Here is a 13,505-nt window from a genome sequence, read left to right as displayed (position 1 = left end):
TTCTATGTAAAAGATCATGCCATTTCCGAACAACTTTATTTACTCCTTTCTAATCTGTATACTTTTTATTGTTTTCCCTTTTGTTGTCTTACTGCATTAGCTAGGACTTCCAGTATGATAAATTAAAGGATAGGGGACATCCTTGTCTTTTCCGGATTTAAGTGGGAAAGCTTTGAGTTCCTCACCAATATGTATGTTGTTAGCAGAAGATTTTTTTGTAGGTATTCTTTGTTAAATTGAGGAAGTTCCCCGCTATTTCTAATTTGCTGAATACTTTGATCATGAATGAGTATTGGAATTTTGTCAAATGCTCTTCCTCATTCAAGATATCATCATGTGATTTCTCTTCTATAGTCTTTTGATGTGATGAGTTATATTAATTTATTTTTAAATGTTAAGTGATTTTCAAAGGTTGATTCGGTCTTACATACCTGGGATAAATCCCATGTGGTTGTGGTGTATAATTCTTTTTAAACATTGTTGGATTCAATTTGGTAATATTTTGTTGAGATTTTTGCACCTGCAGTATAAGACGTATTTGTAATTTTCTTTTCTTGTAATATCTTTGTCTGGTTTTGATATTAAGTTAATGTTGGCCTCATAAAATGAGTTTGAAAGTATTCCTTTTACTTCTTTCTTGTGAGAGAGATGTACATAATTGGTAAAATTTCTTCTTTAAATATTTGTTAGAATTCACCAGTGAAATAATGTGTGTCTGGTGCTTATGTGTGTGTGTGTGTGTGTGTGTGTGTATTGTGTATAAGTTTATTAATTATTGATTCAATTGCTCTAATAGATAAAAGCCTATTCAGATTGTCTATTTCTTGTTGTGTGAGTTTGGCAGACTGTGTTCTTCAAGCATTGGTCCATTTTATCTAGCTTATTAACTTTGTGGGCATAGATTATTTATAGGATTCTTTTATTATCCTTTTAATATTCTTTGGATCTGTAGAGATTTTCCTTCTTTTATTTTCATATCAGTACTTTGTGTCCTCTTTTTTTTCTAGCCTTGCTAGAGGTTTGTCAATTTTATTATCCTTTTCAGTAAATCAGCTTTTGGATTCATTGACTTACTCTTTTAATTTGCTGTTTTTACTTTCATTGATTTCTGCTCTAATTTTATCATTATTTTCTTCTGCTTACATTGGACTTAAGTTGCTCTTCTTTTTCTAGTTTTCGAAGGTGGAATCTTAATTATTGATTTTAGATCTTTATTCCTTTCTCATATCTAATATTTTCCAGTATATTATTTTCTAATACATGCTATAAATTTCCGCCTAAACACTGCTTTTGCTGCGTCTCACAAATCTTGATATGTTGTGTTTCCATTTTGATTTAGTTCAAAATATTTTTAAATCCCTTTTGAGATTTCTTCTCTGACCCATGTTTTATTTAGAAGTATGCTGTTTAATCTCCACATATTTTGGAATCTTCCAGCTATCTTTATATTATTTATTTCTAGTTTCATTCCATTGTGATCTGATTTTTATTTTTTAAACTTATTATTTTTTTTAGGGGTGCCTGGGTGGCTCTGTTGTTTAAGCGTCTCCCTTCAGCTCAGGTCATGATCCTGGGGTCCTGGGATGGAGCCCTGTATCAGGCTCTCTGCTCAGTGGGGAGCCTGCTTCTCCCTCTCCCTCTGCCTACTGCTCTGCCCACTTGTGCTCTCTCTCTCTCTCTGTCTCTGTCAAATGAGAGAGAGAGAGAGAGAGAGAGAGAGAGAGTGGAGGGGGGCAGAAGGAGAGAATCCCCAAGCAGACTACCCCCTGAACATGAAGCCAGATGCAGGGCTTGACCTCATGACCCATGAGATCATGACTTGAGCCAAAAACCCAGAGTCAGATGTTTAACCGACTGAGCTACTCAGGTGCCTCTATTTTTTTTTAACTTGTTAAGATATATTTTATGACCCACAATGCAGTCTGTCTTGGTGAGTAGTACATGTGAATTTGAGAAGAATGTATATTTCTCTGCTGTTTGATGATGTAGTCCATAGATATGGATTATATCCACTTAAGTGATGGTGTTGTTTAGTTCAACTATGTTCTTTTTTTCATAATTTTTATTTTTATTTTTTTATATATTTTTTCTTTTTAGGTTTTTATTTTAATCCCAGTTAGTTAACATACCATGTTATATTAGTGTCAGGTGTCCAATATACTGATTCAGCACTTCCACACAACACCCAGTGCTCATCGTGACAAGTGTACCCTTAGTCCCCATCACCTATTTCAGCTACCCCTCACCTCCCCTCTGGTCACCATCAGTGTGTTCTCTATAATTAAGAGTCTGTTTCTTGATTAGTCTCTTTCTCTTTATTTTCTCTTTGCTCATTTGTCTTGTTTCTTAAATTCCACATATGAGGGAAATCATATGGTATTTGTCTTTCTCTGACTGACTTATTTCACTTAGCATAATACATTCTAGCTCCATCCACGTCGTTGCAAATGGCAGGATCTCATTCTTTTTGATGGCTGAACAATATTCCACTGTGTATATATACACCACATCTTTATCCATTCATCAGTTAATGTACACTTGGGCTCTTTCCATAGTTTTGCTATTGTTGATAATGCTTCTATGAACATCAGGGTGCATGTACCCCTTCAAATCTGTTTTTTTGTTTTTGTTTTAAATGGCTCCCAATCATAGTGCTGAAGTTCCATCTAACATTCCTTTTTTTTAAAGATTTTATTTATTTATTTGAGAGAGAGAGAGAATGAGAGATAGAAAGCACAAAAGGGAAGAGGGTCAGAGGGAGAAGCAGACTCCCTGCTGAGCAGGGAGCCCAATGTGGGACTTGATCCCGGGACTCCAGGATCATGACCTGAGCCGAAGGCAGTCGCTTAACCAACTGAGCCACCCAGGCGCCCTCCTTTTTTTTTTTTTTTAATTAAATTTATTTATTTGTCAGAGAGAGAGAGCACAAGCAGGGAGAGTGGCAGGCAGAGGGAGAAGCAGGCTCCCCACTGAGCAAGGAGCCTAATGTGGGACTTGATTCCAGGGTCCTGGGATCACGACCTGACACAAAGGCAGACGCTTAACTGACTGAGCCACCCAGGTGTCTCCCAATCTGTATTTTTGTATCCTTTGGGTAAATGCCTAGAAGTACAATTGCTGGGTTGTAGGGTAGTTCTATTTTTAACTTTTTGAGGAACCTCCATACTGTTTTCCAGAGTGGCTGCACCAGTTTGCATTCCTACCAACAGCATAAGAGGGCTCCCCTTTCTCCACATCCTTGCCAACATCTGTTGATTCCTGTGTTTTTTAGCCATTCTGACAGGTGTGAGGTGGTATCTCATCATGGTTTTGATTTGTAATTCCCTGAAGGTGAGTAATATTGAACATCTTTTCATGTGTCTGTTGGCCAACTGGATGTCTTCTTTGGAAAAATGTCTATTCATGTCTTCTGCCCATTTTTTAACTGGGTTATTTGTTTTTTGGGTGTTGAGTTTGATAAGTTCGTAACAGATTTTGGATACTAACTCTTTATCAGATATATTATTTACAAATCTTCTCCCATTCCATAGGTTGTCTTTTAGTTTTGTAGATTGTTTCCTTCACTCTGCAGAAGATTTTTATCTTGATGAAATCCCAGTAGTTCATTTTTGCCTTTGTTTCCCTGCCTCTGGAGATGTGTCTAATAAGAAGTTGCTATGGCCGAGGTCAAATAAGTTGCTGCCTGATTTCCTTTCTAGGATTTTGGTGGTTCCCTGCCTCACTTTTAGGTCTTTCATCCATTTTGAGTTTATCTTTGTGTGTGGTGTAAGAGAATGGTCCAGTTTCATTCTTCTGCATGTGGCTGTCCAATTTTCTGAACACCATTTGTTGAAGAGACTGTCTTTTTTCCATTGGATATCCTTTCCTGTTTGTTGAAGATTAGTTGACCATAGAGGTGAGGGTCCATTTCTGTTCCATGGATCTATGTACCTTTTTTTGTGTGAGTATTGTACTGTCTTGATGACTACAGCTTTGTAATATATCTTGAAGCCCAGAATTGTGATGCTTCAAGCTTTGCTTTTCTTTCTCAGGATTGCTTGGTCTATTCGGAGTTTTTTCTGGCTCCATGCAAATTTTAGAATTGTTTGTTATAGCTCTCTGGAGAATGCTGGTGTTATTTTGATAGGGGTTGAATTAAATGTATAGATTGCTTTGGGTAGTATAGATATTTTAGCAATGTTTGTTCTTCCAATCCACTAGCATGGAATTTTTTCCCCATTTCTTTGTGTCCTCTTCAATTTCTTTTGTAAGTGTTCTATAGTTTTCAGAGTACAGATTTTTTACCTCTTTGGTTAGGTTTATTCCTAGGTATCTTATTGCTTTTGGTGCAATTATAAATGAAATCAGTTCCTTGATTTCTTTTTCTGCTACTTCATTATTGATATATAGAAAAGCAACAGACTTCTGTACATAGTGACTTCACTAAATTTGTGTATTAGTTCCAGCAATTTTTTTGGAGTCCTACGATTTCTTCTTAAATTTATCATGAATTTATTACCATGCTGGTATATACAGATCTACAGATTTGGGCATAATATTACATAGTATGCATTACAGTAATTTATTTAGGTTCTCACAGAATGCTACACCTTTGGATGAATTTCTCCTTTTTTAATATTACAAGTAACTATGAAAAAACATATTTTGTATATCTAACTTTATTTATGTGTGGATATTTCTTTTGAGATGGATACCTATAAATGTAATTAATGAAGTAACACTTTTAGGCATTTTATATTTTGTTAGGTATGGCCAAATGTCCTGAACTTTAGACCTCTATTTTTGGTTGCATTTTGCACTCCACCCCCCCCTCCATATTACATAAGTGCCACACAATGCGCATTTGCAAAATTCTTTAATTCTTATAACTTACTCTCCACCCTCATCCTTTGTCCCCTTCTTGCCCTTTCTTTACTACCTTGTTGATAATGGGACTTTCCAGGAGGAGGATTAGCCAGTAAACAGAGGAAAGTCCTAGATTGTCTTTACTTTCAGTTCCCTCTACCCCCTTGTTTCTTTTGCAAAACATCAGAGGAGTTTTCTAAAATGCAAATTCGAATAGTGAGCTTTTTCTCAAAAAACTTCAAAAGGGTGTGCCTGGGTGGCTCAGTCGATTAAGAGTCTGCCTTTGGCTCAGGTCATGATCTCAGGGTCCTCGGATCAAGCCCCGCATTGGGCTCCCTGCTCAGCAGTCTGCTTCTCCCTCTCACACTCCCCCTGCTTGTGTTCCCTCTCTAGCTGTCTCTCTCTGTCAAATTAAAACACACACACACACACACACACACACACACACACACACACACACACACACAACTTCAAAAGTTCTTTGAAGTCAGAGTGTAGTTGCTGTGTCTTAGCATAGTACACAATGCTGTCCCTGATCAGCTCTAGGTCATTTTCTGCAACACCCTTCACTCCATTCTGAGTCATATTGAGTAATTTTTTGTCCTAAGAATGTGAGCTCTTTTACTCTTCCTTCCCTTGCTTACCACTTTCCTTTTGCCTGGTATGCAAAATACTCTCCCACCCTCATAGTCCATCTAGGAAGCTCCTTCTTATTTTTCAAGTAATTTCCCTGATTCTCAGCTTTTCCATTTAAAAACAAGGACAAAATGATACCTACATTTTGGTTTTGTAGTAATTCTATGAGATAATCCTATTCTAAGTCATTATTTCAGCCAACCATATAGTAAACACTCAAAAATTAAATCTTCTTCCTCAATTTTCTTTATGACACATTTTTATAACATAAGGTATATCATTGGTAAATAAATTAAAAAAAAAACAACCCACAATAATTCAACAATATAGTACATGGGAAGATATCTGTGCTCAGTGAATGTAGAACTGGGTCGAATGGATTGGTTGAGACCAAGATGTGTGATGTTGGTTACATCCCTCTAATCAAGTGGATTGGTTGGTAGAACTTGGTTGTTTGATTGCCTAAACATTTCATTATGCACTCCCTGCACCCATCACTCAATCTCAATGGTAATTAACAGTTTGATAATTCAGATGTGACTTATTCCTAACAAAACCACCTTGTGCTTGTAACTGCTGCCATTTCATGCTTAACTGCTAGTGAAACATCTGTTCATAATCCCTTCTAGTCCTTTTCAGGAAATGATGGCAAAGCTTGCCATTTTGTAACTTACAAAATATTTTTTTTTCTTTCCTTTTGGATGCCTATCTTGAGGCTTCTGGAATGGTCTTCATCTTTGCTGTTCTTCATCTTCATCTAGTCTGCTCAGGCTGCTGCAACAAAAATACTATCGTCTGGGTGACTCAAACAACAAACATGTCTCATAGTTCTGGAGGCTGGAAGGCCAAGATCAAGGTGCCTTAGATCACCTGGTTCTGGGCTTTCCAACAGCCACCTTCTTGTTGTGTCCTCACATCGCAATAAGGGCAAGGGAACTCTTTGGAGTCTGTTTTACCAGGGCACTAATTCCATCATGAAGACTCCACCCTAAAGACCTAATTACCTCTTAACGGCTGCACCTCTTACCAGCACAGTGTGGGTTAAGATTTCAACATATGATTTTACGACAACACAAACGATTGGTTCATAACAGCTAATAATCTTGCAAATACCTTCTGCATATTAATTAAGGACCATCTATTGAAATTATGCTCAGCTAGAAATAAAGTTCTTACTAGAAACCTTGCCTTGTTTTTTTTACTCATCCATCTTGGGTTTTATTCCCTTCTTTGTCTTGCATATTCAATTTTTTTATTATGATTCATCCTTGACTGGTGAGATGGAAACCAGTAGGTAGATAAGTATTTCTGTTTTCTTTTGATCACCTGCTGGTGCTACTTTCTATGTTTCTATTTTTCCTGATTCTAAGACATGTTGGAGCTTAAAAGCATGTCATTGTTTAGGATTCTGGCAGGAAGGCATGTGATTGCCTGAGATGTTAAGTCAAGGTTTTGTTGAAGGCCTAGCGTATGTGGCTTTCTGTGTACTGTATACCCCACTCTGAGCTTCTGTGCTAGAGGGATGCAACTCTCTACCCCAGAGCCCTCATGCTTCTGTTGGTAAGAGAATATATTCAACTTGACCCAGGTGCAGATACCAAACATCTTAGTCCCACTGAGTGTAATGCAAATCTAGAGCTCTATGCTCTGAGAGCCCCCTTCCATTGCAGAAGGAAGAGTGATATGGAGAGAAGGGCCGCAGAGGAGAGATGGCCCTCTAAGGCTTAAGTCCAGGTCCCTCCCCCCTCAACACTTGCTCTTTGACCTTCAGAGAAACATGGGATTGGATAAACCTCAGATTTCTAACCTGCAAAAGATATATAATAGTTACAGCTGCACTACCACCTTGCTCAGTTAATGTGAGAATCCAATAAGGCAAGTCTTTGCAGCATTGTCAGAATTATCAGTGAAGGATAATCTGGGATGCATTTCTGGAAGATGTGGTGTTAGGAAGCACGAGTGACACTGCTCCGTGGGGAGCCTGCTTCTCCCTCTCCCACTCCCCCTGCTTGTGTTCCCCCTCTCGCTGGGTCTCTCTCTGTCAAATAAATAAATAAAATCTTAAAAAAAAAAAAAAGCAACATGCATGGCAGAGGGAATATGTGTAAGAAGGAAGAAGAATATGGGATGAGTCTGGATCAGTTTGTTTTGCTCTGCCTCTTCCTCCGATCCCAACAAAGCATCTGCTCTGATGATTATTTGTCTCTCTTATGGGTCCAGAGACAAGGAGTCATGCTCTCCTCAGATTGTATCCAAGATGCTGGCTCCTTACCTTGAAGGAGAAGCATGCAGCTGGTTTTTCTTTTTTTTTAAGACTTCATTTATTTGAGAGAGAGAGAGGGAGAGAACCAGCTTGGGGTAGGGGGCAGAGTGGGGAAGAATCAGACCCCTCACTGAGCCCCTGGGGAGCCTGACGTGGGGCTCAATCACAGGACCCTGGGACCACAACCTAAGCTGAAGGCAGACATTTCACCAACTGAGCCACCCAACCACCCCAAGGATGCACTTTTTATTCTTATTTTTTGAAGATTTTATTTATTTATTTGTCAGAGAGAGAGAGAGAGAGAGAGAGCCAGAAAGAGCAGAAGCAGGGGGAGTAGGGTGCACTTTTTAGATAAGATGAGAGTCCTGTGCTAAGATAGCTGTACAATGTTCAAGAAAGGCTGAACATGGAGGCCTCGTTTCCTTGTTCCTTCTCCAGGTTGATGAATTCTGGCCTTACATCAGGTTGCTGTCCAGCTCTGTCCTCAGTGCTCAGCACTAACCAGAAGCTCACACACCTTTACCTACGGGGCAATGCTCTTGGAGACACGGGGGTGAAGCTACTCTGTGAGGGCCTCTTGCACCCCAACTGCAAGCTTCAGATATTAGAGTAAGTCCCTTAGCTAATTACAGTGATGGAGATACATGGTGGCTACGGTGGGGTCAATGATAATGGGATGATTTTTATCTGAGAAGTGGTGGTGTTCTGCTAAGGTTTGGCTTATTACAGGATCCTGGGACTTGGAGGACTTCTACTTCTTGGTGGTGTACATGTAAATACTGGATTTCCTTTCACCACAAAAGAATAGCGTGATATGGCACTTGTGTTTTAGGGAAATTTGGAGAGAGGCATAGAATTTGGGAAAAATAAATTCACAAACTACTATTACTAATTTGATCTGCACAATCCAACCCACTGGAAAAAAATACATTCACCTGAAAAGGGGAGAAGAATAACCATGGGCACATAAAATTGTTCTAAATTCATTACTCCTGTGCTTTTTGTGCATTTGGAACATTGCAGCCTGAGATCTGGGGGAACTGGGAGATAGTTAAGGGGGCATTTTCTTTAAATCACCCTCTTTCTTGCAGATTAGATGGCTGTGGCCTCACCTCACACTGCTGCTGGGATCTTTCTACACTTCTGACCTCCAATAAGAGCCTGCGGGAGCTGAGCCTGGGTAGTAATGACCTGGATGATCTAGGGGTCATGCTGCTCTGTGAAGTGCTAAAACAGCAGGGCTGCTGCCTGAAAAGCCTGAAGTAAGTGTGCTCTGCACAGATTTACATGGTAGGGGTCAGAGTACTAAGGACAAGTTGACCAATTATCAAAACCCAGGGTGGCTTCATTTGTATTCAGACTGAGGTTGGGCAGACTTTTTTATGAGTCACAAACCACATATTTAAATTCATCCAGACAGTTGGAATAATTAAGGTTCAGTTGGGTGTGAAAAGAGTTTCCATTCATATTCCCAAAAGAAACCCAAGTCCCAATGAAAGTGGCCAAATAGAAGCATATGGCCTTGCAAGGGACCACATGTACTTTGTAGACTAGAGCAGTCCATGGTTCCTCTTAACTGCAAAGGTCTTTGGAGAGTGGGGTGTTCTTAGGATTTCTAAATGGGAAAAGAGAGTTCCAGAAACATCAAGATTAGAAATTCCATAGCCAGCTTGTGTGCATTGTGTTGAGTTTCATTATTAGTGATATCCCCTGGTATTCATTACCTCTCCAGTAAGAGCTTCCTAATGAGTCCGGTACCTTTGTCAGCCCTGACAATCACATTCTCCACAGAAGAACTTTCCCTCACTTGGCTTTAGGGGCCGCACTTTCTCCACACTGGATTATCTTCTTCATTTGCTATTTCTGCTCAGTCTCCTTTGTGGATTCTCTTTATCATCCTGACCTGCACATGCTGAATCCCCCGGACTCCATCACTGAGCTAATTTTTCTTCTCTATACTTTATCCTGTGTTGACATTATCCAGTGTTCTGGCTTTACCATATATATGCTGTGCCAGCCAATTTATACCTGCATAAATTCCATGTCCAAATGCTAGTCTGACCTTTCCATCTGTTTAATAAACATGCTAAACTTTACATGTCCAAATCCAAACCTGTATACCCCCTCTGGCTAAAATCTGTTTTTTCCTCATCTTTGTCAATGGTTGCTTAGTGAGATTTGCTCAGGCCAAAAACAACAAAAAAACAGTCTAAGTCATCTTTGACACCTGTCTTTTCTTATGCACATGTCCAACTTGTTGACATGTCTTGTTAGCTCTGCTTCCATAACCTGCCTGGTTCTTGACCTCTTGACTTCTGGCTTCATGACTCCTACCCTGGTTCAAAACCACTGTCCCCTCTTGTCTGGATTGTTCTGGTGGCATCTGCCAGGTGACTCTGCATCTAATTTTTTTTTTTTTTGATGTAGTGTTCCATGATTCATTGTTTGCGTATAACACCCAGTGCTCCATTCAGTACGTGCCTCTTTAATACCCAACACCAGGCTACCCCATCCCCTCACCCCCCTCCCCTCTAGAACCCTCAGTCTGTTTTTCAGAGTCCATCGTCTCTCATGGTTCGTCTCCCCCTCCAATTTCCCCTCCTTCAATCTTCCCCTCCTGCTATATTTCTTCTTTTTTTTTTAACTTATATTGCATTATTTGTTTCAGAAGTACAGATCTGTGATTCAACAGTCTTGCACAGTTCACAGTGCTCACCATAGCACATACCCTCCCCAATGTCCATCACCCAGCCACCCCATCCCTCCCACCCCACCCCCACTCCAGCAACCCTCGGTTTGTTTCCTGAGATTAAGAATTCCTCATATCAGTGAGGTCATATGATACATGTCTTTCTCTGATTGACTTATTTCACTCAGCATAACACCCTCCAGTTCCATCCACGTCGTTGCAAATGGCAAGATCTCATTCCTTTTGATGGCTGCATAATATTCCATTGTGTATATATACCACTCCTGCTTTATCCATTCATCTGTCGATGGACATCTTGGCTCTTTCCACAGTTTGGCTATTGTGGACATTGCTGCTATAAACATTGGGGTGCACGTACCCCTTCGGATCCCTACATTTGTATCTTTGGGGTAAATACCCAGTAGTCTACATCTATTATTATCCTGACCATGGCAGAGGAGGTTGTAGCTAAAACAGGAGAAAGTGATCATATCATTCCTACCCTCAGGATCTAGTGATTTCCTATCGCATTCAAAGTAAGATCCACAAACCCATGGCAGTGCCTGAGGCCGCCGGTGATCTGGCCTCTCAATCCATAACACAACCAAATCAAGATTGTTAGAAATGGTGCAGGACAAATGGTATGATTTCTTAGCTAAGTTGCAAGGGAAACTTAGGAAAAAAAAGAGACAAGAGGGAAGAAGTTATATATCAAAGAAGACTTGACAGGCATACAAACAGTTGCAATCTGTGAACTTTATATGGCTTCTGGTTAAATAAACCTCATATAAAAAAGTATCAGCCTGTTGAGGAAATTTAAACACTGATTGGACATATGTTGATATTAAGGAATCACTGTTAACTTTTTTAGGTGTGATAATGGCATTGTGGTCGTGTTTATAGATGCATGCAATGCTGTGTTTGTAATAATTCATTGATGTGAGGAGTAGGTGGGCGATAGACGAAACAAGATTGGCCATGAGTTATTTTTTTAATTTATTTTTTTTAAGATTTTATTTATTTATTTGAGAGAGAAAGATTGAAAGAGTGAGCAAGAGCAAGAGAGCATGAGCAGGGGAGGGGGGCAGAGGGAGAGGGAGAAGCAGATTCCCTGCTGAGCAGGGAGCCTGATGACCTGGGACTCGATCTCAGGACCCTGGGATCATGACCTGAGCTGAAGGCAGATGCTTAACTGACTGAGCCACCCAGGCGTCCCTGGGCATGGGTTTTTAAATGTCAAATTTGGGTAATAGGCATAGGGATTGATTACCATTCTCTCTAAATTTACATGTTAAAACATTTACAAACTTGAAGGTTAAAAATAGAAAAACATTAGGCATGAAGTGTAGCATTAGAGAGCTTAGAAGTGTGTTAAATTAAGGGAAGTAAGGAGGTGAGATTTTTAAGGCAAAAAGTCTGAGAGTGTTCTTTGAAGAATATAACATAAGGCTGTCAATTTGCTCTTTCAGGTTGTGTGAAATGTATTTCAATTATGATACAAAATGTGCATTAGACACACTTCAAGAAGAAAAGCCTGAGTTGACCATTGTCTTTGAGCCTTTTTGGTAGTGATAGACGTCGGCTGCCAGAAGCCAGCATTTCGGCTCCCTGCCATCCAGGTGTGGATGAGGGGGAGTGAGCACTCCTCCATCCTGGGTGAAGACCGTCACTCCACGATGCCTCTGGTCCAGGGTGGGACAGCGAAATCTTGCTGATGGTGCACTTTAGAGAGAATGTGAACATCTGCTTGACCCGTGGCTTGAAGACACCAGGACAATGAAAGCATCCAAATGAGGTGGTTCTCATTATAGAACCTCAGTCAGAGGACGTGTTCCTTTTGGTGACCTCATATAACTAACTCATTTAATAAAGCACTTTTTCTGTGTTTCTTTTTCTCTTCTTACTCTCCCTCAATCTCCTTTCCCTCCTATCTTTTTTTACCCATCTTTGTTCTGTTTACTTGCACCCCATCACCATTATCACCTACTCCTATCTTTCTAAGTGACTATAACAGGACTAGTAAACTATATATTATGTTGCAATTTTGTAGCAGCAACTTATTTATTTTTAATTTTTGTAACAGTTCTATTTTCTAATAAAATAATTCATGTTTATTGTAGCTGGTTGAAAATTCAGAAAATTTAAAACTTTTTGTATTTATTCATTTAAATTTTTTCTTTTCTTAATTTTATTTATTTTATTTTTTAAATTATTTATTATTATTATGTTCAATTAGCCAGCATATAGTACATCATTACTTTTCAATGTAGTGTTCAAAGATTCATTAGTTGCATATAACACGCAGTGCTCATCACAACACGTGCCTCCTTAATGTCCATCACCCAGTTACCCCATCCCCCCCCTCCTTTCTGTAACCCTCAGTTTATTTCCCGGAGTCCAGAGTCTTTCATGGTTTGTCTCCCTCTCTGATTTCTCCCCTTTCAGTTTTCCCTCCCTTCCCTTGTGGTCCTCCGAGCTATTCCTTATGTGCCACATATGAGTGAAACCATATGATAATTGACTTTCTCTGCTTGACTTATTTCACGGAGCATAATCCCCTCCAGTTCCATCCATGTGGATACAAATGGTGGGCATTCATCCTTTCTGATGGCTAATATTCCATTGTATATATGGACCACATCTTTATTCACTCATCTGTTGAAGGACATCTCGGCTCTTCCCACAGTTTGGCTATTACGGACATTGCTGCTATGAACATTGGGGTGCATATGGCCGTTCTTTTCACTACATCTATGTCTTTGGGGCAAATACCCAGTAGTGCAATTGCTGGGTCATAGGGTAGCTCTATTTTCAACTTTTTGAGGCACCTGCATACTGAGGGTTCCCCTTTCTCCACAACCTCTCCAACATTTGTTGTTTCCTGCCTTGTCTATTTTTGCCATTCTAACTGGTGTAAGGTGGTATCTCAATGTGGTTTTGATTTGAATTTCTCTGATGGCTAATGATGATGAACATTTTTTCATGCGTCTGTTAGCCATTTGTATGTCTCCTTTGGAGAAGTGTCTGTTCATGTCTTCTGCCCATTTTTTGACTTGATTATTTGTTTTTTGG

At 39.6% G+C, this 13,505-nt stretch overlaps 1 protein-coding gene across 7 annotated transcripts in view; it reads left to right on the top strand.

The window, feature by feature from the left end:
- The window catches only part of NLRP3 (NLR family pyrin domain containing 3), a 50,968-nt gene that overhangs the window by 28,769 nt on the left and 8,694 nt on the right, over positions 1-13,505 (top strand). For 3 of the 7 annotated variants that reach the window (XM_028094960.2, XM_028094962.2, XM_028094959.2), the window contains 3 exons: positions 8,183-8,353; positions 8,836-9,006; positions 11,903-12,552. The exons of 1 other annotated variant lie outside the window; for it this stretch is intronic. In XM_028094960.2, the coding sequence (XP_027950761.1) occupies positions 8,183-8,353; positions 8,836-9,006; positions 11,903-12,002 (442 nt within the window). In that variant the 3' untranslated portion in view covers positions 12,003-12,552. Of the gene's footprint in view, positions 1-8,182; positions 8,354-8,835; positions 9,007-11,902; positions 12,553-13,505 lie in introns of those variants that run through there. 3 more of the 7 variants (XR_003607731.2, XM_028094961.2, XM_088020477.1) reach the window with 3 other exon arrangements.

The sequence above is a fragment of the Eumetopias jubatus genome, unplaced genomic scaffold, assembly GCF_037043125.1.
Source record: "Eumetopias jubatus isolate StellerSeaLion01/CBP00866 unplaced genomic scaffold, mEumJub1_p1.0 scaffold_30, whole genome shotgun sequence".
Lineage (NCBI taxonomy): Eukaryota > Metazoa > Chordata > Mammalia > Carnivora > Otariidae > Eumetopias > Eumetopias jubatus.
This window is presented reverse-complemented; position numbering and strand designations above follow the sequence as displayed.